Source organism: Copidosoma floridanum, unplaced genomic scaffold (genome assembly GCF_036245765.1).
Source record: "Copidosoma floridanum isolate Cflo_tuat_1 unplaced genomic scaffold, Cflo_Japanese_pri ptg000021l, whole genome shotgun sequence".
Classification (NCBI taxonomy): Eukaryota; Metazoa; Arthropoda; class Insecta; order Hymenoptera; family Encyrtidae; genus Copidosoma; species Copidosoma floridanum.
In genome coordinates this window covers 26,082,640-26,106,618 of record NW_028321898.1, presented here as the reverse complement: position 1 = coordinate 26,106,618, position 23,979 = coordinate 26,082,640, and the positions used below count along the sequence as shown (strand labels likewise).

At 33.4% G+C, this 23,979-nt stretch overlaps 4 protein-coding genes across 6 annotated transcripts; 2 read left to right on the top strand and 2 right to left on the bottom strand.

The window, feature by feature from the left end:
• Window positions 1-1,679: 1,679 nt before the first annotated feature.
• LOC149374227 (keratocan-like) lies at window positions 1,680-3,645 on the top strand. Of its 2 annotated transcripts, none has more exons than XM_089594622.1 (4): window positions 1,680-1,742; window positions 2,476-2,612; window positions 2,679-3,215; window positions 3,313-3,645. In XM_089594622.1, the coding sequence occupies exons 2-4, from the start codon at window positions 2,478-2,480 to the stop codon at window positions 3,529-3,531; spliced, it is 891 nt and encodes a 296-aa protein (XP_089450748.1). In that variant the 5' UTR covers window positions 1,680-1,742; window positions 2,476-2,477; the 3' UTR covers window positions 3,532-3,645. The 2 variants fall into 2 exon arrangements, with proteins under 2 accessions (XP_089450748.1, XP_089450749.1); XM_089594623.1 differs by having other exon boundaries at window positions 2,679-3,219; window positions 3,313-3,487.
• A 268-nt stretch (window positions 3,646-3,913) lies between these two features.
• Window positions 3,914-6,388, bottom strand: LOC106639105 (uncharacterized). Of its 2 annotated transcripts, XM_089594477.1 has the most exons (9): window positions 5,956-6,388; window positions 5,518-5,665; window positions 5,248-5,429; window positions 5,123-5,173; window positions 4,857-5,054; window positions 4,610-4,721; window positions 4,338-4,525; window positions 4,206-4,256; window positions 3,914-4,135 (listed from the first exon to the last, which is right to left on the bottom strand). In XM_089594477.1, exons 1-9 carry the CDS (start codon window positions 6,040-6,042, stop codon window positions 4,040-4,042), a joined length of 1,113 nt encoding a protein of 370 aa, XP_089450603.1. In that variant the 5' UTR covers window positions 6,043-6,388; the 3' UTR covers window positions 3,914-4,039. The 2 variants fall into 2 exon arrangements, with proteins under 2 accessions (XP_089450603.1, XP_014208038.2); XM_014352552.2 differs by lacking the exons at window positions 5,248-5,429; window positions 5,518-5,665.
• A 1,991-nt stretch (window positions 6,389-8,379) lies between these two features.
• Window positions 8,380-11,494, bottom strand: l(2)dtl (WD40 domain-containing protein denticleless). Its single transcript, XM_014352618.3, has 8 exons — window positions 11,002-11,494; window positions 10,675-10,919; window positions 10,337-10,520; window positions 10,004-10,241; window positions 9,716-9,924; window positions 9,431-9,645; window positions 9,222-9,357; window positions 8,380-9,138 (listed from the first exon to the last, which is right to left on the bottom strand). Exons 1-8 carry the CDS (start codon window positions 11,042-11,044, stop codon window positions 8,498-8,500), a joined length of 1,911 nt encoding a protein of 636 aa, XP_014208104.2. The 5' UTR covers window positions 11,045-11,494; the 3' UTR covers window positions 8,380-8,497.
• A 2,548-nt stretch (window positions 11,495-14,042) lies between these two features.
• Window positions 14,043-18,385, top strand: LOC106639148 (RCC1 and BTB domain-containing protein 1-like). The gene is made up of 10 exons (XM_014352608.2): window positions 14,043-14,721; window positions 15,524-15,726; window positions 15,933-16,088; window positions 16,185-16,446; window positions 16,522-16,649; window positions 16,719-16,988; window positions 17,062-17,186; window positions 17,252-17,349; window positions 17,419-17,549; window positions 17,617-18,385. The coding sequence occupies exons 1-10, from the start codon at window positions 14,532-14,534 to the stop codon at window positions 17,755-17,757; spliced, it is 1,704 nt and encodes a 567-aa protein (XP_014208094.1). The 5' UTR covers window positions 14,043-14,531; the 3' UTR covers window positions 17,758-18,385.
• Window positions 18,386-23,979: the final 5,594 nt, after the last annotated feature.

Below are 23,979 nucleotides of genomic sequence, written 5' to 3'. Positions count from 1 at the left end.
TATTATCTGTAGTTATTACTGTAAATCTGCGGTGATTTTTACCTTGAAAAAGACGACGTGAAATATCTACAATATGTCGATAATGGAGATATATTTACTAGGGCAAAAAAATAATTATAAACCGTCTTAAAATTTATAATTACGTGATCTCAACTTTATCGTTGATTTCAGAGTAAAAATTCTTGTACCTTTTTTCTCCACGTGCTCTTTGTTTGAAAACAATTTTTAGTATTTGCGTCTTACTTTATTAATTAGGTCAACAAAAATGATGAAATTTTCTATATTATATTATTTACACAGAATGAACAGTTGATTAGTACAGAAAAATATTTTAAAAGATTTTTATCACAAAAAAAAGGTAATAACTTATGAAATAATCGATTTAAAATCACAGAAATCAAGTTAATAAAGAAAAATTTTTGTAACTAATTTAATTGAAATGTGTATACTATAAGTAATTGATAAAATTTCCTCGAAAATTCCTTGAACTTCTTAAGTTATTGGGTTATAAATAAAAAAAAATAACGATATAAAAAAACTAAAAATAAAAAAAAGAAATAAAATTACGTAAAAATCTATTTTAATGATTGGATGTACAGATAGTCTGAATTAGTGTCAAATGAAAAGTTTTACCTGAAAAATCGGAAAAAACTTGTTTTAAACTTCACGAACTCATAAGTAAGTAAATCTACAAATTTATTTTCATAGTGAAAGATATACACCTTAGTCAACTGATTCTCGAATCCGAATATTCTCTTTAGTAATACGATTCTAATATATTTGGGTCATTCTATGGATAACGAAATTTTCTATAGAGAATTGGGTTTAAAAATTTTTTTTGTAAATAATGAAAGGTAACTTTCTCCTAAAGTTACAAGAGAAATTAAATCATAAAAAGCTCTTGCTTTAGTTTTGAACAAAAAAAAGGGGCCAAATTAGTATTTCGGGCTCGTGTCTAGTTAAAAAATTTTCACTTTTGACGATACCTGGAAGAAAAATAGGGCTTTTTAATTATTTTTGTGGCACACAACAGTTGGTTCAGTGTATTGCATACATTTTTTCCGATTTTTCTATCTGGACAAGCTATTGGTACATACATAGGCTTGCAAATCCGTAAATTAAGTCTCCCCAAAATAAAAACTAAAAGCCTGTATTTTTTAGCGGGGCCCAAAATATATAGATCGAGACCTGCTCAATATCTCTGGAATGAAATCTAAATATTCTGTAATATCGACGCACTAAATAAACATTGAAAGTTTCAAAAACACAGTTTCTTGCATTTGCTATGATAAAGTATCAACAAATAAAATAAATTTTTACAATAAAACATTTTTTAAAGTTAGCTAGTTTTTATAATAAGACACCTTACATTAATTAATATGACGATCAACTTGACGCCAACATATTACACAATTGAACGTCTAACTTGTTTCTTCATCCAAGAACTCTCATTCCATTTAGTATATCTATTGCAGATAACCAAAAGCTTCGTTTTTCCAAAGTTACGGCGATAATGATTCATTGAAACTTTTGTAACAGTATGCAAGTTGTTTCTGCTTAACTGATTAGATAGTACAAATGTGCGTGTTCACAAAAGTAATTACGGAGTATATCCACTTCGACAGGTTTACTATGGAAAGTAAGTAACCATAAGCTCTTTGGCCTAAAAACAATGTATGTTATTTAACAGTCAGTTACGACAAGTAACTAATACAAGTTGGGGATCAGAAGGGCGAACACCGGTACGTATTGTTAAACATGTACCTTACACATTTATATGTGCACGTGGTTGTGAGTGAGGAAGTAAATGTATACATTAGGTTGATAAAATTATAATTATTAGATGTCGATTGTTTCTTTTTCATTTTTTTTTATTTAATACTTAAAATTCACGATGATTATTGAAAAAAAATGAAATACGCCTTACTGTTTATTAAGAGAAAACTGTATAATCGTCAGTAGAGTTTTATTTAATATAATGTACTGTAAACTGCTTAAAAGTTTTAAGTTATGTAGAAAAAATGCTAATATCTAAGTGCAAGTAGCTTGAATAATATATGCTTTTTTAATCTGGAATATACATTGTTAGCCAAATGATTGAAAAACTCACTGCGAAAAATATCAGATCTCTGGGAAGGTTATCTAGTAGAAAAAAAAATTATCAAAGATGATAATATAAGCAGTTTTAAAAATTTTTTTAAATCAATACCAGAAAATAAAATTTAGTAAACGCTCGCGCACTAGTTCATATTTTTTAAATACATGTTTTTAAACATTTACTAACTTAAAAATAACGACAGTATTTGATGATGTATTAGAATATTTTATTTCAAATATGAATTTTATTTTACATTTTATTTAAAAAAATGCTTTTTATTCAGGAATAGCATTTTTTTTAAAGTTTTTTTTCAAATCCATCAAAATAACTGTGCCCAAGTTTGCATCTATTTAACAAAACAAAAAATGGTATTCCAGAAATGCGTCTAATGTATCTAATGATCGTCTCGATAATTATCAATGCAAACGGATACACAATAAAAAGTGATGGAAACATAAAAATGGTCAACTACAAACTCTCAGAGATTCCTAAAAAAAAAAAAAGTACAATCAAAGTACGTACCTCTCTATTACTCTGTATCCTATAAGGAAGAAAAATTTTTTACACTCTGCCATTGTAGTTTTTGAAGACCCCAAAATACAATATCGGCATTCTTGAGAACGATACCTTCGCCGACTATTCCCGGCTGGAAAAGCTCTTTCTCTCGGACAATGGCATACTCGGGATCGAAAAAGCCACTTTCAAACCTCTTCGCCAGCTGAAAATCCTCGACCTCTCGGAGAATCTCCTAGGCGTGAAAATTTCTTCTGTACCACGGGACTTGGCTCAGATATTCGCACTCCCAAAGCTGCAGAAGCTCAAACTCCGAGACAATAAACTAAAAGATGTGCAGCTCGAGTCGATACAAGTTACCGCAAGTAAAATTGAGTACATAGACTTGAGTCAGAATGAATTGACGAGGATGCCAAGATTGGAGTCTCTGTTTGAACTGGTGCGGATGAACTTGACTGGAAATCGAATTGGAAAAATAAACATCGATGATCTGGCGCCAATGTGCTCTCTCAAGAAATTAATTGTAGACGACAGCCCGAACATACTCGGTGAAGGCTGTGAGTGCGTGGAAGTTAAAAAATGGCTCGCTAAATGGAAAATCAACGTGGGTTCGAATAATGTTTTATCCGCATTTAATGAAATACATGCAGGTGGTTTTTTTTCTTATTCACCATATTTATATTGTATTGTTTTGTGTACAGACAAAAGTGGCCAAACGACAGTGTTTAGGAAGCCAAATGTGCTCGAATACAACTGGATTCTCGAACAGCACGCTTGCCTTGCGGGAAAACTGCCTTTCGGCCCTGAAGAAACGAGTTAATAATATATTTCCCGTAGTTTTGATAGGTGTCATGTTCGTTATGCTTCCGGTCTTGTGTCTTGGAATCATTTGTTTGGCGGCGTTTTTCAGAAAAAAATAAGAACAATTCGTAAAAACCACTTCAAAAAGACTATCACTCGTTTACAACGAGATTTGACTAACTGTTTGTTTAACAAAGGTGAAAGCTTATAAAGTGAATACTTTCTTACTTTAAAAGTGAAGGAGGTCTAAAATAAAAATATATTTTTTGTGTTCAAGCAACTGTTATTTATTCTAACTTTAGTTTTATGTATTCATGGATACTTGAAAACGCTTGAATACATTCAGAGGCCCACATTATTGTAAAGATATACCGATAAATGGCGGTATTTTTATGATTAATGTGTTAAAATTAACTTTCAAATACGTTAACTTTATGTTATTGACAAAACTTAGGGGTTTAACGTTTTCCACAACTTTTTGCAGAGAAAAAACACAGAGTGTAGAATAAAAATAAAAAATTTTATTTTAAAAAACTTTGTATAAAAAATTATATTTAATGTCATTTTTAAGCAATAATTTATCATACATTTTTTATTGAAATCTTCTAAAACCTTAACAATCATAGATCAATCATTGTGGTCATGAGAATTTTCATCCGAAATTCCAGTTCCCTCATCCGATATCAATTTGTAATACTGATACATGCCTTTACACATTTCAATCTACAATAAAAATAAAGTATTATTTTAAAAACATTGAGTTACTTACATAAAAATATTATTCAACACTTGCATGGAGTTTGAAGAAAAGCACGTTCGATATTAACAAAAGAAATCTTTTATGCTGTAAAAAACATGCATTTATTTATAAATACACATATATCTCGAGTTATTTCATAATTTATGTCAACGCAGAAAAATTTACCTCCCAAGGATAGTAAAAAAAGGTGGTAACTCCAAAGTAGCAGTGGTATGCAGCGAGACATACGAAAAATATGAACCATGGCAACAGAAGATATCGCCTTGCTTTGGCCTCGAGTACGAATACAAGTCGTCGTAATATGATGCACAAAAATGCTACCAACGTTATAATTATTGTTAAAAGTGATGTATCTGTAAGGAAATTTTTTTTTTAATTTTAAGTACTTCGATGTTTTGTGGTAAAATATTTACATAATAAATGAAACTATACTAAACTTGACAATTTGGCGAATTCGTGAGGAGCGTCGAAGGTTTTGTTACCCAATTGGTGTTCCACAAAATTAATGTAGACAGGTACGAAATGTAACCCAATTAAAAGTGTCATTACCTGCGTGTGCAAACATAAATTGTTCTTTTAATAATCAATACTTATTTCAATAATTGTAATTATTATTATTATTATTTTTTTTTTAAATAAAAATTATAATACTTATTACTTATAATGTAAAACCATATATCTTACATCAGAATAAAGAAATATGTATCGGCATCTAGTTTTCACATATACTTTGTGTATAATAGAGTTAAAATATTTTTGACGATCCAAATCCTCTCTCGTGTATTTTAATCCTTCATTCAACAAATTTTCCATTGAAGATTTCAAGGAATCGTATGAAAATGGATCTCTTAATATTCCCGTTAGAAATATCATTATTATCACCTTGAATTAAAACGTAGTTATATATATATCTTTAAACATCTAAAGGGCAAATATATTCAACTACTTACATTCCAAAAAAGCACGAATAGTCCAAAGGTAACTATGAAATGTAACTTCAACTGAAATGTAGGCAAGGCTAATAAATCAATAATCATTTTTATGGCGTGGATAAAAATTCAATAAAAAATCCTACCGTAACAAAATTTACTCCCAAAAAAAGGATTACAAGTATTGAAGATCCTACAGTAAAATTAAAAAAAAACACCTTCCATATAGATCGAGACATGCAACTCTCGTAACCGTAGGCACCCCATAGTGTTAAAACAAGAAAGATAGAGTTGAAACTTTGGCGTACGAGGATTTCGAAGTCGGTGTCTAAGTTTAAGGGATAATGAACAACAATGAGAATATATAACCATAACAATAAGAGATGAGCATTTAGTGTAAATTATACGAAAGTCACCTCTATCTGGATGATCATACATTCGTTTTAAAAATATCAGCATATTAACGGCATTCTCAGGATTTTTTTGCATTTCGTGGATTGTCCAATTTCTTAAATCCATTTCTTTCATGTAATATGTAAAAGACAGCGTTGCTAAGACGCTTGCCTGAAACAATCATGTTTATTTACAGCTTACATAATTTTTACTTTTACAAGTCACCATACCGTGCTGAAAATTATTAAAAATACTATACGTGACCGCACGTAGAAACACATGAGGATATATATATCCCTAAACTTTCCAACAAAAGGTGGTGACACGACAGTAACCAGCATGAGAGGTCACAGTTATCAATATACTATTACCGTACAATTTTTATTTTTCCTCCCGAGATGCGAGCACCTCTGGCCGAAAAGATTTAAATCAAAATATATGGTAGAAAAATATCTACTTACACCTGTGTAATAAGCCAAATACTTGTTTGCTGATGCGTACATGAGCTTACTATATCGCTGAAAGTACCATTTCAATTCCACGTCCATTTTGAAAATCGGAAACAACAAACTAATGTGACAGCGTATCTATATCCCATAAATATAACTCAGTGACTCGCCGTTCACTTGCACCAAAGACGTACTATCGTATTCATGTATTTTTAAAATAAAAATTTAAACCGTAAAAACTTGTCAACGTCATTACTAAATTTACACACTACGTGAGTCGATAAGAGACAAATTAGTTACTCTTTTTCCTACGAAACTGACCCTCACACGAAGTCCTCCTGATTCACTGCTTATAACTTCGTCTTTGAAAGCTTCGTGACGAAGTGTGCATGAGTACACATTTTAGCTACACTATTGGAATGTATAGCAGAACCCTCTTATCAACTGTTATGTTTGTATGCCGACAAAGTTAGTATTAGCTCGAATGAATACGTCCCCAACTCCTCAGTGATTCACATTCCTCACCTCCCCCCCCACAACCCAAGTCTGCAGTTTTAATATGTTATACTTACATTCTCATTCGCGCCGTAACGAAATACCTATATATGCACGTGGGCGATATTACAAAAAAACCATGCCTTATGTGTTGAATTGAGTCATTTCGCGTAAAACAGAATATGAATTGTTTTTTTGTAACTACAGGTTTTAAAATGAAATCGGACCAATTAGTTCGTGGGCCTGAGACAAAAAAACAAAAGAGGGCCTTAAAATGTCATTACCTTGATTTAGCAATATTTTAGAACTGTGTTGTTATCAATACACAAGGACCAATATGTTAATATATTAACAATTGTACTTTTGTATCAACTGGTTGAGTTATGATGTTAAGGGTACTTTTTTTTCAACCTTTTCAAGATCGAAAAGTAATGGGGACAGTTAACGTAAATGTAAATATGATAGGTAGCAACAGAATTTTCTTGAAGGTACGTGAATCCTTATCAGTTAAATGAATGGTTATAACTGTCACCTCGTCCATGTGTTTTTGCATTTTTGATTATGTAGATAATAATAAGTGTATGAGCTTTCAGCTTAACCGTGATGCAAAATTCTTGGGTAGGGAGTTGTAGAATTAATTTTTTTGCGATAAGCCTTACCAGGCAATAAAATTAATCCAATTAGCATCCAACTTGTTTAAGCGGGGTATAATTTAAAAACAATTCTGGGAAATTTTTGAATTTTTAAAATTTTACCCGACTTGTCAAAATTTTACATATATTATTTAGGATTCAGTCTTCGCTTTGCGTATAAACATACCAACTAAGCTTCAAGTATCATAAAATGGCTGAAAAACAGAAGAAAAGTTTACAATGATAATAAATCTAGTATATATTTCGGAATTTGTTTATAATAGCTCCAGTGAATATTTTTTGTTAGAATTTAAGAGTACGTGCCATTACTACAAATACATCGGTGTCTTCCAGTTTTATAATGAAAATATGACAAGTACATTTCAGAGAGAAAAAGGGAGAAAATATACAAGTGCTCTAAAAGAAGGAATTAGATGATCATTTAGTGACTCTACCATGCGTAACGTACGAGAAATATTTGTGAATAAAAGGAGTAGTGGCAAAAGAAAAACTGATTAAAAAATTTAAAAAATATTCACACATAGGTGTCAATTATTTTCCTATTCGTGACCCCCAAAATTCGAAAATTAACTTGGCTCTCCCAGCGTGAATTTCATATAGTTGACAATAGTTTTCATTGTTTTATTTGCCAATAGAAAATTTTTTTACTCGAAAACTGCACTTTATCATTTCATTGTTACTTTTTTTTGAACAAAAACAAGAATGTCGGCTCATTTTTAATTGTATTTTTGGTTTTTAATTAATAAAATTAAAGGCCGGCTTGGATGTGTTAATACAAACGATGAAACAAGTTTCCAGAAGTGAAAAATGTGAGTCTGATCTGCAATCCCCCCCAAAAAAATATGTACAGAAAAGCTGATATCGTTTCACTAGAGTCTTGTCTTGCATATCAAAATTATTATTTTGTGCGACTATCTGGGGAAAATAGGGTTAATTTTTGGATTAAATTACTGAATTTTTTTTTTTCAGCAATCTTTAACCACATTACAGTAACGAAAAATGCATACTTACAAAACTAGATTTTTTATTATAACTTTTTGCTTACTATCTACGTATAAAAGATATTATTTAATTTCGCGTTTATACTACAAGTTATGTATAATTAATGTAATAACAAAATTATTTAACAAATCTCTTGATTTTTCGTCTACAAATAAGTTATGAGTTGCAGTAAAAAAGATAAACATCAATTATTTCTAAATGAATGATAGCCATGATATCATACAATGAACAACGTTTTGTACAACTATGAAAACAAAACAAAATATTTATATGTATATACATATAAATATATATATAGAAATAATACTTAACAATCTAGCGTGCTACATCTGCTTTTGTAAATTTTCGTTAAAAATATAATAGTCGTTTATGATTTAAAATATATTCCTTAATAAATAACCAACTTACATTTCTCTTTCTAAATTAGTACAAAAATTCGTTATGGCAGGCATAAGGCACCTTTGGCTCTTAGGCGTCTTTTTTTGATCACTCGCAGACCTTTTTGACGATTTACCTCGTGACGACGGTGTTTTGGCTAGCGACATTTTTGAAGTTGGCGTTTTAGCTGTCACTGTTCTTGGAGTCTTCTTGAGTTGTGTTTCTGGCGTATCCTTATCAGCTTCAGCGCGCTTTCGCTTGCGTATTTTAGTCAACCAGTCGAGATTCTCCTTAGATTTCAAAGGCGAGTTCGACAAGTGAGGTGCCGTCCCGTCAATAACAAAGTTCGGCAAACCTGTTGTTGGGGAGGATATCGTGGTAACAGACGCACTATGTATTTTGACAGGGCTTCTGAGCTGTTGCTCTTCTTTTCTAACTTGATTGCTGCTTGGACTAAAATGGAGTTTGCGAGCCGCACCTGCGGACCGCCGCGGTGATACTTCATTACTTTCCGTGATGGGGGACAGGGTAGGTTTTCCAGATGAACTGGCATCGCTGTACAAGGATGAGGTACACGACTGCGGCGTGTGAATTAATGAGCGGATTGTGCTGGCGATAGAGTCTGGTGTACTGACGATCGAGTGGGTTCCAATAGCAGCTGATTTAACTGACGGACAAAACGATGAAGGTTTATATTCATGACGCAATCTTCATTTTTACATTAAAAATTGGATTATTTTAATAACTCACCTGGCGAAGAAGCTACACGTGGCGTTGTGATTTGGTATCGTTCTGCACTTCCAAATATTGTGTGTTGGTCCGTGTCGTCAACATCGGGCCTCACTCTCCATATTCTATGGTAACAATCTTCGGAACAAGTCACGATCTGTAAAGAAGAGGATTATACTTAATTTTTGTTAAAACCAAATTAAAGGATAAGAGGAACCTAATCAACACACCTTAGTATCACCAACACTGCACCACGCCGTGGAAGTCACATCATCTCTATGTCCACACAATTTTATGAACGGTAGTCCTGGATTCCTGGTTCGCCAAATGTATGCTGTCTCGTCATTTGATCCACTTGTTAAAAACTCTCCATTAGGACTCAAGCACGCTTTTACAAAGAACGATAAAACCTTTCCAGATTCCAAATGGCCATAATACTCTGCAACTAATCGAAAAAATAAAAATGTGCACTTTAACTTGGGTATCCTAATGCATAAATGAGATGAGAAATTTACCTGGATTTGGATTGTAAGAAGATAAATTGTATGAGTAAATTCTTCCATCCACACAACTTGCATACAGTGAGATCCTAAATGGATCTATCAGAAGTGACGTAAAACCATTGTAGGTGCTACTTTTGCCACCATACTTTAGCACATGCTTGGCTACAGATTTCTTTTTATGTACAGTGTAATTTTTCCTCATGTCCCACACCTTGATAAAACTGGAAAATTCAAATATTTGTTCTCTTTCAATTTATAATTAGTGTTAAATTGAAAACTTATCAATGTCATTGGACGTACCCATCGCCAGCGGAACAAGATAACAAGTTATAATCATCTTGGAAAACAAGAGATGTAACACTATGTGTTACAGAGTATCCCTCAGATTTTTTAGTCGAGGAGTGTTTTGAATTTTTCGATGAAATTCTCACTTTGTGTGCATTAAAAATCATATTATCAGGCTTTGGCAGCCCACTGTGACTGGCTCTTATATCCCAGATCATAATAGCCCCATCTCGCGCTCCAGTCGCAAACACAGCTGGAAAATAAGATTGTTATTTAACAAGGATGTAAAAAAAACAGTAAATGTTACAAAAAAAAGTAAAAAATAAAATAATTGAATAAAATCCACACCTTTATCTTCATGCCTAAAAACAGCACTTTTAATAGTGTGGGTATGGCCTTGGAAAGATTGGATTTCCGTAAAATCAGGGGACTGAGAAACATCCCAAAGACTGGCAGTGCGATCTCCAGATGCAGTGATTAATTTTAACTCTTTAGGCATCCAAGCCATGTCGAAGACAGCATTTTTGTGTGTCTACAAAAGAAATCAATTGTTTCGCATTAGTTTGAAATTCTTTAATGTTACTTTAAAAAATTTTCTCTGAATAATGAGACACAGCAAATTTTTCAAAAATATGATTGCACAACACATTCCAGGTCACATTGAGTAAGGTGAGTCAATAACAAACCTGTGTGCCTTCTAGCGGACCCTGGTTATCGGGCTTCGCATCTGTATCCTGGAGCGCCACTCTGCCATCCTCATTAGCAAAGGCAATGACTTGCTCGTAACCTGGAGCAGATGAGAAGCTGCAGGCAAGTACTGGCGGCCTTGGATTGATGTCTGCTCCAGTGACGTTTCCCGCGACACCTTCGAACACGTCCTCCTGGTAACACTTGAGACGCAGCAGGGAAATGTCACTGCCCATAAAATGTTCTGCAAAAGGACAACAAAGATTGTCAACAGAACCGTAGGAATGGATAAAATGCCGGATGCCCGGGGATGGTGTAACACTTACTGAACCCCTGTTCGCGGGTAGTGATCAGCTTCAAGATGTTCATCCTCGTCTTGGAAAACCAACACTATCCCTCGAAATTAACCTCGCAGGTATCGTCCTCCCTTTGGAGTCTATACAGAATCCTCGACTTTGAGAGTACTTTTATGAAAGCATTTGAGTACGCACGGTAAGTACGCGACGGAAGTTCAAAAGAAAAACAACTCATCAGGCGCGAATTGTTGGCGATGGACGGTAATTTCAAGCGGGAAAGACTTGGACGAGCCAGTGCTATGAGAGATGGTTGAGTTGAACAACTGAGATGTTATTTTTCCAACCCGTATCACAACTCACGTCACAATTTTCGCGCGCAGTGCTTCGAAATATGCTGGAAGAAGTTGGATAGCTTTGTGAGCCTTTTAGCTTATTTGATGATTTTTGTAAGACTTGAAGTAATATTTTATCACGAATTAAATAATTGCACAGTGTTTTAACCCCAAAGCAACATCATACTAATTAAAACGTCTTGTTATTTTACGACTCTATTGTTGTCAATATCGCGAGATTTTTTGGTATTCGTAAACGCCGAACGCGCGTGTATGGTGCGTCAGCGCCATCTAGCGTTGCGGATTTTGCGGGCTGACGCAAACTATTTTCTAGGGGAACCGTCTTGAAAAAGTCCCTAGAATCTAGGGATTTCTGGCAGAAGTAAATCACTATACATATATTTATGTATGTATTCCGCAAATGCTGCTTGCCTCTGATTTTGTCATTCTAGTAAAGAGAGCATGGTGTAAGATATAGGTACGTGAAGCTATGTGTAGTAATTATAGTAATCACTGCTAAGTATTTTAGTGCTATATAGTCGATTTTATTAAACCATATAAGTAGAATATCTATACTTTTGGAGGTCAATTTTTAGGTGAAAGATAATTTGTAAGCTTGCCGCAAACAGCACAAACAATGTTAACTTTTTTATTTGTATACACAATATTAGTTGCGGCTGGTTTATAATTATAATTACATAGCTCTACTGTAAATTGTAATAATTATTTGGATCAGCGCCATCTAGCGTTGCGGATTTCTGAACTAAAAAGTGGCCCTAAACTTTTGAACCAGAGCGTTAGCGCGTAGAGCCTTTTAGTCAATTGTAAACCAGCCGCAACTCATCTTGTAGCTATGAAATAAAAAAATAATTGTAAATGTGTTTTTGGCGGCAAGTTAACAATTTTTTTTTTATCAAAAAATTGACCACCTATCTATTTATACTTTTGAAGATAAATTTTTGAGTAAAAGATAGCTTGTTAACTTGCCGCCAAAAACACACGTATCGTTACTTTTTTATTTTATAGCTACGTCATGAGTTGCGGCTGGTTTATAATTAAATAAATGGCTATTCGCGAATATTAAATATTCTACTTACATGGTTTAATAAAATCGACCGTATGGAACTAATACTTCGTAGTGATTACTATACATAACTATTGATGGTCACATGCATACTAAAAATACTTAAATTTACCAAAAATGTAATAATTGTCACCCACGCATGCCTCGCGTTTTCGTTATTATATATATTGCACGCAAATAGACCCCATCAGTAAACCTCGTCGTCGGTAGCGTCGGTAAAGTGCGTCAGTCAGCTGTCGATACAGCAGGGCCGATATTATCGTTGATGTACCGACGGTTGGCTAACTCGGTCGAAGTGCAGATTTCTCTCTTGTCTTGTGTCGACTGTCGGTACAGCAGGATTTTCAACGCTAGATGGCGCTACACCCAAATGCAATTTCGATCGACGACCGACGAGCTTTGGGGGTCTATTCGCAATATAACCAAAGCGTGACATGCGTGGGTGACAATTGTTACATTTTTGGCAAATTTTTTTTACATTTTTTCAAATCAATTGATGGTCACATGCATAATAAAAATACTAAAATTTGCCAAAAATGTAACAATTGTCACCCACGCATGTCACGCTTTGGTTATATTGCGTATATCGAAGCACGCGAATAGACCCCCGAAGAAGCTCGTCGGTCGTCGATCGATCGAAATTGCATTTGGGTGTAGCGCCATCTAGCGTTGAAAATCCTGCTGTGCCGACAGTTGACACAAGATAAAAGGGAGACCTGCAGTTCGACCAAGTCAGCCAACCGTCGGTACATCAACGATAATATCGGCCCTGCTGTATCGACAGTTGACCGACGCTTTACCGACGACGAGGCCACTGATGGGGTCTATTTGCGTGCTTTCGATATACGCAATATAACCAAAGCGAGGCATGCGTGGGTGACAATTGTTACACTTATGGCAAATTTTAGTATTTTTATTATGCATGTGACCATCAATCTCGAGCCGTATTGCGTATTTCGAAGCACGCAAATGGACCCTTTACGTCTGCGATTTTCGACTTACTATAGTATATCTATATATATCTAGGGATTTACTTCTGCCGTAATCCCCTAGAATCTAGGGACTTTTTCAAGACGGTTCCCCTAGAAAATAGTTTGAGTCAACCCGCAAAATCCGCAACACTAGATGGCGCTGATACACTAAAAATAATTGTTCCTAGTAAATTTCTAGGAGTTGAGCGTGTAGGGTCTACCGGAGCCGCTCCAATAGACCCTCCGCTGCGGACTTGAGTGAATTTATAGAAAGTGAGCAGAGGGTCTACCGGAGCCGATCCAAAAGACCCTCGGCTTCGGGGACTAGTGGGTGAAATAGACCCTCCGCTGTGGACATTAGTGAATATAAAGGACGTGATCGTAGTGTCTAACGGAGCCGATCCAATAAACCTTCTGCTTCGGAGACTAGCTAGTAGCGGGTCTACCGGAGCCGATCTAATAGATCCTCCGCTACAGGGGGACTAGTGAATTTAAATGAAGTGAGCGTAGGGTCTTCCGGAGGCGCTCCAATAAACCCTCCGCTATATAGTATACCAACGGGCACGAGTGAATTTCTAGAAAGTGAGCGTATAATATGGTCTACCGGAGCCGGACCCTCTCTGCTTCGGACACCTAGTTACTTTGCCTAGTGAATTTCTTTCAAAAGAAATATGGTACTTTATTTAGTTTGGAATGAGCCCTGATTTTAAATCGACCGTTTTATTTATGTAACTTTTATATATCTGTAGATATATTTTAACTCGAGTGGGTGAAACGAATAAATAGTATATGATAATTCTTAATTAATTATTGATAGTATAATTATTCCGACATAAAATACCGCTAGATCATTTTTTATTTGCGAGCATACCAATTGGAGTTCCTCGATCCTCACCTTACGTATGTCGTTGCGTGTATTGAATTTGGGAAATAATTGAAAAGAAATTATATATTGAATTTTACAGTTACTGACAAAAAGTCGGTAAATCAACTTTTTGGGGATGGGAGCCAGGGCGAGGACGGGGGATAGTACGAAACGGCAGCCGTGCTCGGGGCTCGGAGGCAACGGCACTCCGTACTCCGTTGTGTATACTCTTGCGCTCACTACTGCGATCAGCAGCTGAGCAGCAGTCGATGCTGATGACGTTCCCCTGAAAGTCATATTCGTATAGTATGGAAGAAGAGTTGGTTGTTGCAGTGGCGCAGAACGTCATCGAGGAGACAGAACACTCCCAAGAGCCTGAGCCGAGTGTTGTTGCTGCTGCTACTGTCACCATGTCGCGGGTGGATTTGAAAAATTGGCCAATCTTCAGCCTCCTAGAGCCGAAATTTATTGCTAAAATTCAAATGGCTGTTGTTTATGGTGAGTAGGATGCTTGTCCCGCACTTGTTTTTCTTTTTTTGTTATCGCGTTGGAACGGGTAATTGGAGAAAGTACTGTAATGATGTAAGATGAGGTGAATGCGTGTACGCAGTTATGCATGGATGTATGTACAGTTGTTGTACAGTTCTTTTTACTACATTCTCTTCCTGCTATTTTACAGTGTACCAATGTATTAATTTAAACAAGACTTTTTATAGTTAATCTGGAAAGTTTGTTGTAGGTTGAACGGCTAGTACCTCTTGATTTTGTACGTTTTGTTGTAGTACTCATTGACTATTGACTTTTACAAGTATGAAAATTCAAACGTTCCTTTATTTTTATTTATGTAATGCTTCTTGAATAACAGATTACAACATTTTTAACTTTCTTTATTTATGTAACTAACTCCATCCAGTTAATAACACATAGTTCATTTTATATCGGAAACTCATTAATTAAATACCTTACAAAATAGTTGCTTGTTTTGAAATTTCTATTAATATTATTTTTTTAATCGTCATTTTTTTGTCATCCAAAAGTAAATAGTCTTACACTTTTTTTCCTTTGTTCAACATATTTATAGAGTTCATAGTATGAGTTTGTTTTCATTAACTGCTTGGAGATAAAAATAATCTGCTAATTGTAGAGTCAATACACAAGTCATTGTACCGTTGTTTTTAGTGAAGTGTTTTTTTATTATCAATATTACATTTTTCTTTGAAAACATAAATCTATATGAATGAAACATTTTTTACATTTTCTTCATAAATGCTATTTTAATTTTTTTTTTTTTTCAAATCAGGTAACTTGGGAAATGAAGCATTACTTGTAACAAAGGATGGTGATGTTTATGCTCTTGGAAGCAATACAGCTGGCTGCCTTGGCACTGGAGACTCGCACAGCACGTTGCACCCAAAAAAAGTTGAAGCTCTCTGCGGCAAAGGAGTCAAGACGTTCGCATACGGCAGCGGGCCACATGTTCTTGCTCTTACAAATAAAGGAGAGGTACTGGAAATAGAATGCATTGTTATGAGGAGCAACTTTGATCAATATTGATTTTTCTTTTTATTTATTTATTGTTTATTCAAATGGATTTAATTAATTTTGAAAACAATTTTCTCTCTTTTCCTTTTCACCTTGTATTAATTTATAAAAGTTTAAAGTTTAAATGTAATAATTTGTTGATTTTTAAAAATTCAACTTTTGTATAGATATATTCCTGGGGTCACAATGGATATTGTGAGTTAGGAAACGGCTCCACGAATCAAGGACTGACGCCAGCTCTTTGTCTCAATTTGAGTGAAAAAGTCGTGACTTCTATAGCATGTGGAAGTCATCATTCAGTTGCCCTCACAGAAGACGGTGAAGTTAGTAAAAATAACTTTCTTCAACGAATCTGAAAAATATAGTCTGGCTAAACTGTGAATTGAATAAATTTTAATTCATTTCTTTGTTATTTCAAGGTATACTCATGGGGACAAAACAACTGTGGACAAGTAAGTACGGGTATAAGTTCGAATCAGGCTGCGCCGCGCAAAGTCAATTCATCTTTGACTGGCAAAGTCGTCACATCAATCACTTGTGGACAGACATCAACCATGGCTCTGACGGATATTGGAGAAGTTTATGGCTGGGGTTACAATGGAGTCGGCCAATTGGGAATTGGAAATTACGTGAATCAGCTCAGTCCCTGCAAAGTTACTGGCTTGAATGGGATTGTAATTGGTATGGTGCCGTTATGATTGTATTAACTTCGTAATATTTATTTCTTACCAGAATTAATTATTGAAATTTACATAGAAAAAATTGCTTGTGGATATGCACACACCTTGGCGTTAAGCGACGATGGTGTCCTCTATGTTTGGGGAGGTAATGGTTTTGGGCAGTTAGGTTTAGGAAACAAGGCTAACGCTTGCACACCAGTGAAGGTGAGAATTCAGTTCAACAAATGTTCAAACCTTGTATACAACGAAATTCTAATAGTTAAATAAAAACAGTTACACATGCCGGAGATGGGCCGGATCTCCAACATAGCAACGTCACACTACAATCACATAAGTGTGGCAATGGGCCAGGGTGGTAAGATCTTCATGTGGGGCCAGTGTCGAGGACAAAGCGTAACAACACCAATGGCTACACCTCTGCCGCATATACACGATGCTCTTGCCTGTTACGCGACACCGAGTGTCATGCATGAGCCTCTTGTTTTGCAAGCTGAAGAAGAGATTGGTATTATTGAATGTTTGCGCAATGCTTTCGACGATCCGGTACGTATGAATCATGTCTTGTGCGCTTGTGAAATTGAGCTAATAATCAATAATGGATATTTTTTCCCATTAGGCTACGAGCGATTTAACGATACAAGTTCAGAGTAAACCGATTTATGTACACAAAGCTGTATTAAAAATACGGTGTCAGTATTTCAAATCAATGTTTCAGGAGCATTGGGCAGAAAACAATCAAGAGTATGATGATATTTTTATAATATTTTTGACATCTACTATTTTCTTTATAATGATTTATTTTTCAGCGTTATTGAACACAATCAGTTTTCGTACGATGTATATAAATCATTTTTAAGGTACTTATATACAGATGAAGTGGATTTACCAGCAGAGAATGCTTTGGGTAATACCTTGAACATGTAGTTAGAACAATTTCGACATCATATTCTAAGGATTGTGAGAATTTTTTTAGAACTGCTGGTCTTGGCAAACGTCTACTTTGAAATGCAGCTGAAACGACGTTGTGTTCAGATGATCAAGCAGGGAATTACTATTTCAAATGTTGCATTTTTGTACAGCACTGCAATCGAATACGACGCCAAAGTAAGTCGTAATGAATAGTCGAGTGTCAGATAACGTTTGAGTTATATTAAAGTTTAATTGTTTACAGGAATTGGAGGATTTTTGTTTCAAGTTTGCGTTGAATCACATGACTGATGTCATTCAGACGCCAAATTTTGCTAAGCTGGATGAGGCGACTATCAAAACTTTCATCATCAAAGCCGCACAAGCTGGAGCATTTAAAACGTAATAAGCAACATTCAAATGGCCAAACCAAATTTGATCTCTATTCATTGGACCATGAAAAACGTGCAATAGACTTTATTGTCTTATTATAAAAATTTATAGTTCATATTTTGCTACTTTGGTGAGCGGAAAATGATTCACGTATGGCATACGCTTGTCATGTAAGTGTACAGCGCTCATTATGCTTTACTCATGTACACTTACAACACTGTACTGATTGCATTGTCCACCAATCGATCGTAGTAATGGATTTAACTTAGTCTGGATCTAACTAATCTGTATACATTGTGATAATATCTGAATCGAATCGACTGAGAAAATTTATGATATTAAAAAATTTTGCATATAAAATTTCTTACATAGTTCTTATATTTAGTCAATTAGACATAATGAATTGATGTATTTTTCAACATTGGGTTCCTGCAAAGCATTTGTACTTGTTTATTGATATAATTTTTGTACTTTCGTTGTCAATTTAATAATGTAAAAAATAAAATAAAACTTTCAATGATTACCTCTTTTTTTAACTCAGAGAACCTGAAAGGTAATTAATCTAAAAGAGTGCAATCATAGGATAAAAAAAATTGATGTTTAATTGGTACATCATTTTTATTACGATATATTATATACAAGCAAATTTTTTTTTTTTGTTTTCACCATATACAGTTTAGTATAATGTTCTATTGATGTTTTTTGAAAGAAAATTTGATTGATTTTCTTTTATTTTTATCATTTGCAAATACGCTCTTCAAGACCCTCTTCTGTTGTTCTTTTAGTTGATTGTTTTTTTATTATTATTTTTTGTTAATTTATTTATTTACTTTTTTTCATGTAACTCATTTCAAATAACAAAAAAAAGATATCATCCATCCCAAGTATATAATAACACTTCCAAGACAGTTTAGGACTTTTCTAGCTTTCAGCTTTCGTACATACATTTTCCCCTTCGTCGCTTCTTTTTCGATTAGTGTTTAATTTTTTTGCTATATATTTATATACTTTTTTTTTCGTGAGAAAAAGCATTAAACTTATGAACTATACGTGAATTATGTATTACGTTCGGTCCATCAGCATATTTTTTTGCACACAACATGTGTCGTTACATCACAAAAGTGTTTCTTATTTTCTCATGCGCTATATAATTTTTATATTTCGCGTACATTTTACACTTATCCCCTTCCATTGTTTTTACAATTATACGAGTACTCGTCGATTAATATTAAGATAATTGTTATTTTTGTTATTGTTTATAATAGCATTATTTCGTTTATTTTTAAGATCTCTTTAGTGTAACAAAAAGCTTCGTTAAAAAAATAAAAAAAACAACTAGAGTCGCTAGAGTTTTTTTATTTATTTCATGTTCTTACATGTCACTTGATAAATTTCATCATCTTCTTTTTTTTAGGCGTACAATAATGTGAGTGTCTATTCATCATTATATTATGTCTGTATGATAAATTTTAATCAGAATTTTTTTTTTTTTTTTTTGTTATTTGAAAAAAGTCAGATGGAAAAGAAAAGCACGCCGTCGTTATTTTCATTTTTTTAACAGAGAATATTTTGCAAGCGTAATATTTTTGTAGTAATGATTTCGCTTATTTAAAAACCAGACTCCTCTTATTAAAAAAAAATTTTTTTTTGTCATGCGCATAATTTTGTCAACTACACTATTTTTTAGCTACTCAGCATTATTTACTTCGATTTTATCGTTATCATAAATTACGAAAAAATTGAATTTTTCGATAAAAGGAAAATGACGAAAAATTTGGCAAGTCCTTTTATTTCCATTTTTCTCTTTGCTTCTTAGAGTACGATCATGCATTTGACACACTGTGTGCTTAAAACGTTGTATTCTTCGTTTATCAACACGCAATAATATCAGCAGAAAGAAGGCGTGCTTTTCGTTCATTTTTATTGGTTACATCCTTTAGTGCCATTCGGCTGTTTTTTTTTTTTTTTCTTTTTTCTTATGGCCCAAAAGTTTACCAGGACCGCGTATCTAACAAACAAAGGAGAAGAACGAATCGTAATAAAATGTAGTTTTTTGTCTTGCTTTCTTATTACAACATCGGTAGGTACATGTATTAATTTTCATCAACTGCCTCTCACATAATTTCTTCTTTAACTATATATATGCGTATACACAGCTAAGAATAATAATTAATAATAATAAAAATTTTTTTTCTCAATATTGAAAGAGTTATAATAAATTTTTCGTTTAGGCCTGCGGGCTACTTTTCACCATTGGTCCGGGAAGCTCTGCAGTATAGCGACGAGTCCCGGCGAATGTATTATGAATCGAAAAAATGTCGATATTTCTTTATTAAACGTAAAAAGACGTTCGAGATCTCACCTCTACTATACTTGCATATATATACTTTTTTTAACACTATAAGTTTTATTTTATTTATAGAAAAAAACAGATATTTTTGTTTATTCTTTTAATGATTTTCGTGCGTACTTGTACGTACAACGTACTTTTTATACGCAATTTAATTTTTTTAAATTTTTTTTTATTTTTAAAAATTTTTTAAACTTTTTTTTTGTAAGATATTAGATACCTCCCAGCTCACGCGTATTTTTTTTTTGTCTGAGCGTAACACGAATACATAAGGTATTTATCCACGTTATTTATGCATAAATATTACGTAGCGTTTTTGATACGTAAAAAGAGTTTATTGACATATTTTTTTGAAAATTATTTAATCAAATAAAACTTAATGATTGTAAAAAATGCATCTTTTATATATATATATATATATATATATATATATATATACGTATATACTACAATGCTATGCGTAAATGTGTTTGTTATTTATACATGTTATTTATAATGATGCCGTAAGCTTGCGATTAATTCTATGATTTTCTTAAATCTAAAGCTACATTTAATTGTGGAGTATACATGTATTCATATGTACGTAATTTTTTAATTTTTCTTTCACATGATCATCATATACCTAAGTCTTATATATAATTACTTTTAATAAATAAATTCGTTTAAATTTGCGAGAAATATACATAGATAGATATTTTTTTTCATATACAATTTCGTATTGGTTATGCATTTAATGTACAGAGTAAATGATAATTATACATAATACACTTGTCTCGTATAACCAACATATGATATACATGCATAAACATTTGAATGAATATTTACATACAAATAATAACCTACACTTAAAAGTTCTCCAATAAATTATTCTTTCATCGTTACACATATATCATGTTAGTTACATGCACGATATATTTTTATTTTTTTATTTTATTCATTTCTAATGATAACATAAAATGCATATTATTGATGGTTCAACATATTTTCAAGATGTAAGGATATACAATATAATTAAAAATTATTAGACAACTTCAACAGTCCTTAATGTATTTTATACGTAAATATTTGTATAGGAACAAAAGTGTAATTTTATTATATGCATTTGTAAGTTTAAGCATCTTAAAATTATTACTATTATTATTTACATAAATAATACATCTTATGGCTCAGAAAAAAATCTTTCATCAGAATGTTCGTTCATCCCGAGATTTTTTAAAGTATTACCCTAGTTGTACCTATACAACATCATAACATTCAATTCAAAACGAGTTGATATACCTATACCATAATAACAGCAATAACAACAACAGTAATAATGAGAATACAAATGACAGTTTGAGTGGATTTCCTTCCGCTTCGTAGATACATGGAAAGAGACTCTTGAACGGATGAAAAAAAGCAGAATAATAAATTAAAATCGAAAATAAATCAGAGGCATATCGTCTTGGCAAATTTTTTCTCGCCTTTCCGAAATTAGTGTAGTGGGGAAACATGAAAATACGTGAATATTAATTTCAGGAATGCTCGTACTCCTAATAATTATTTAATAATTATTACCCAAAATAGGAATATTTTATACCATTAAACCATGTTGTATACCATGTTTTACATACATACAATACAGAGTTTTTTTTTCTTTCAAATATCTATATGAATTATAGGCGAACAATTAGTCTCTACGAAAAAAAAATTTATTACATCCATCATTTATTATCCTTCGTTCTTTGAATTCTAGATATTGACGCTATGCGATTTTTAACGTTTATTTGTTTGCACGCAATGGCTAGTGAATTTTGTGGCATATTTATTTTATCACTATGACGTGAGTACTTTGACGAGATTTTTCAATATGTATTTAACTGTTGTCTCAATGTTTACACGTTAGCACGTCGTAGTTTAAAGTCTTTTGTAAAGACTAAAGAGTAGATTATTTATTTTGTTTTATTATTATTATTTTTTTTAAATTAGTCTTCCTGTACTAGGTGTCATTGTCAAGTCGCGAGACAAATTTATTAATTTTTTTTTTTTCCAATGAAAAAAAAAAAAAAAATAAAAAAAGGACAAACATAAAAGCCCATGATTACCCATGAGCTTTTTTCCTACGCTTCCGTAGTTATCATTTCTAATGGCCAAAGGTTTTCGTGTCCATTCACAGTCTCTCACTGCTTCGACAGCAATAATCTTTGTTTAAAGTTAATTTGCTTAAAAGCTTGACAAACGGGAACGCCAGGGAGGAAAGACTGCGCCGAGAAAAGCCCTCGAAAGAGGGATGGTAAAAAGAAAAAAAACGAGTCAAGAGCAATAAATTAAAAGAGAGGGAGGGAGGGGGAACAAGTACTCTGCAGAGTGTGGTTTTTTCGGTGGGGCGAGATGAGGGATCTGTACGGTATGATAGCAGTGAATAAGAAAAGGGCGGGGGGAGGGGTGAGGAAAGAATAAAGGAGGAACGTCTGGGCGGGAGGGCGGCTGAACGAGAGAGAGAAACAAGAAGACAGGTAATATCTGCGCCCGCAGGATCGATATTAGCCCAGCCTCCCGCCGAACGCGGGGCTGTTTGCGTGTGCTCTCGGGGTTTTTCCATCTTCTGCGTTTGCAAAGCTAACACAGGTGTTTTTTTTTTTTTTTTTTTTTTGCTTTCTCGAAGAACAGTATTTTTTGTACAAATTTGTTTTTTTTTAGTTTTATAATTGTACTGGGAAATGCATGCGTGAGCACCCGTATTAAATTTGTTCTGATGTTTTATAGGTTCAATAATATTATTGAAAAATTGTACAAATTTTTTTTTTCATTACTTGGAACGTTAAATACTTTACATGGTCTTACAATAAATAATGATCAAGTGTAATTAAAAAAAAAAAAAACTATATTCAGTCGTGTAGATGTAAAATTTTCATAAATAATTATTAATTTATCTGAAAACTTACGTGAATCTCTCAAATAACTATGCTTCAATAAAAAAAATATTTAATTTTGAAAGCAACAACCTACATGAGACAATTAATTGTTGGTAATATTTTATTTTTTTTAATTTTTGCTGATCAACCTATTATGCTTTTGAGAATTATCTTTGTCACTCAAGTAAAATATGGAATTCGTTTAGAATGCAAATTTGGAAAATTAAGAATATTTTTAAACAATAGACTTAATGTTTTTCTTGCGAGAATTGTAACATTTGAAGAGTGAAATATCGATATAATAAAAATAACTTAACAATCAGTCATGGACCTTTAAATAACTTGTAAAAATTTAGAAAAACCCAAATAATTACATATGAATATGGACAATAAATCATTCTGATGTTCTACATACATATCTGTTGGTACACATAATTTTTTTTAGTATTAAATAATTATCTTAAGTGCTTCTTAAACCGAATTCTGATAAATTATTGAAATATCAAATAAACGCTATTAATTATAAAAAAATATATTTTAAAAAGCACACCACTCAGACTACACGCAGGATATTTTTCAACGAATCAACAATCAAATCGAGCTAAAATAGCGAATGCTCTTCTTCTTTTTTTTTTTTTTTTTTTTTTTTAAGTTAAAAAACGAAAAGAAACGCAAGTAAAATATACGCAGTCAGCACGGGTAGGGTAAAAATCGTAACTCCGAGGATATTGTGTATGTACTATTTTTCTGCTCTTGTTGAAAATTCGCTTTCGAGCTGCTGCTCTCAATCCTCGACCGACCGAATTCTTCGAATCGACGCGAGAGAGAGAGCTAAGAAAAGAGAAGAACTTCTTGCGCACTCGAGAGCTTTTGTACCGCTGGTAAGTATAGTTCGCATAGGGCCACGAACGCGCGCCGCATTCGAGAGCAGAGAGTAAATTATATAGAGGCGAAAGTGGTCTGGGGTCAAATTGGCTGTTGCCTTTGTTAT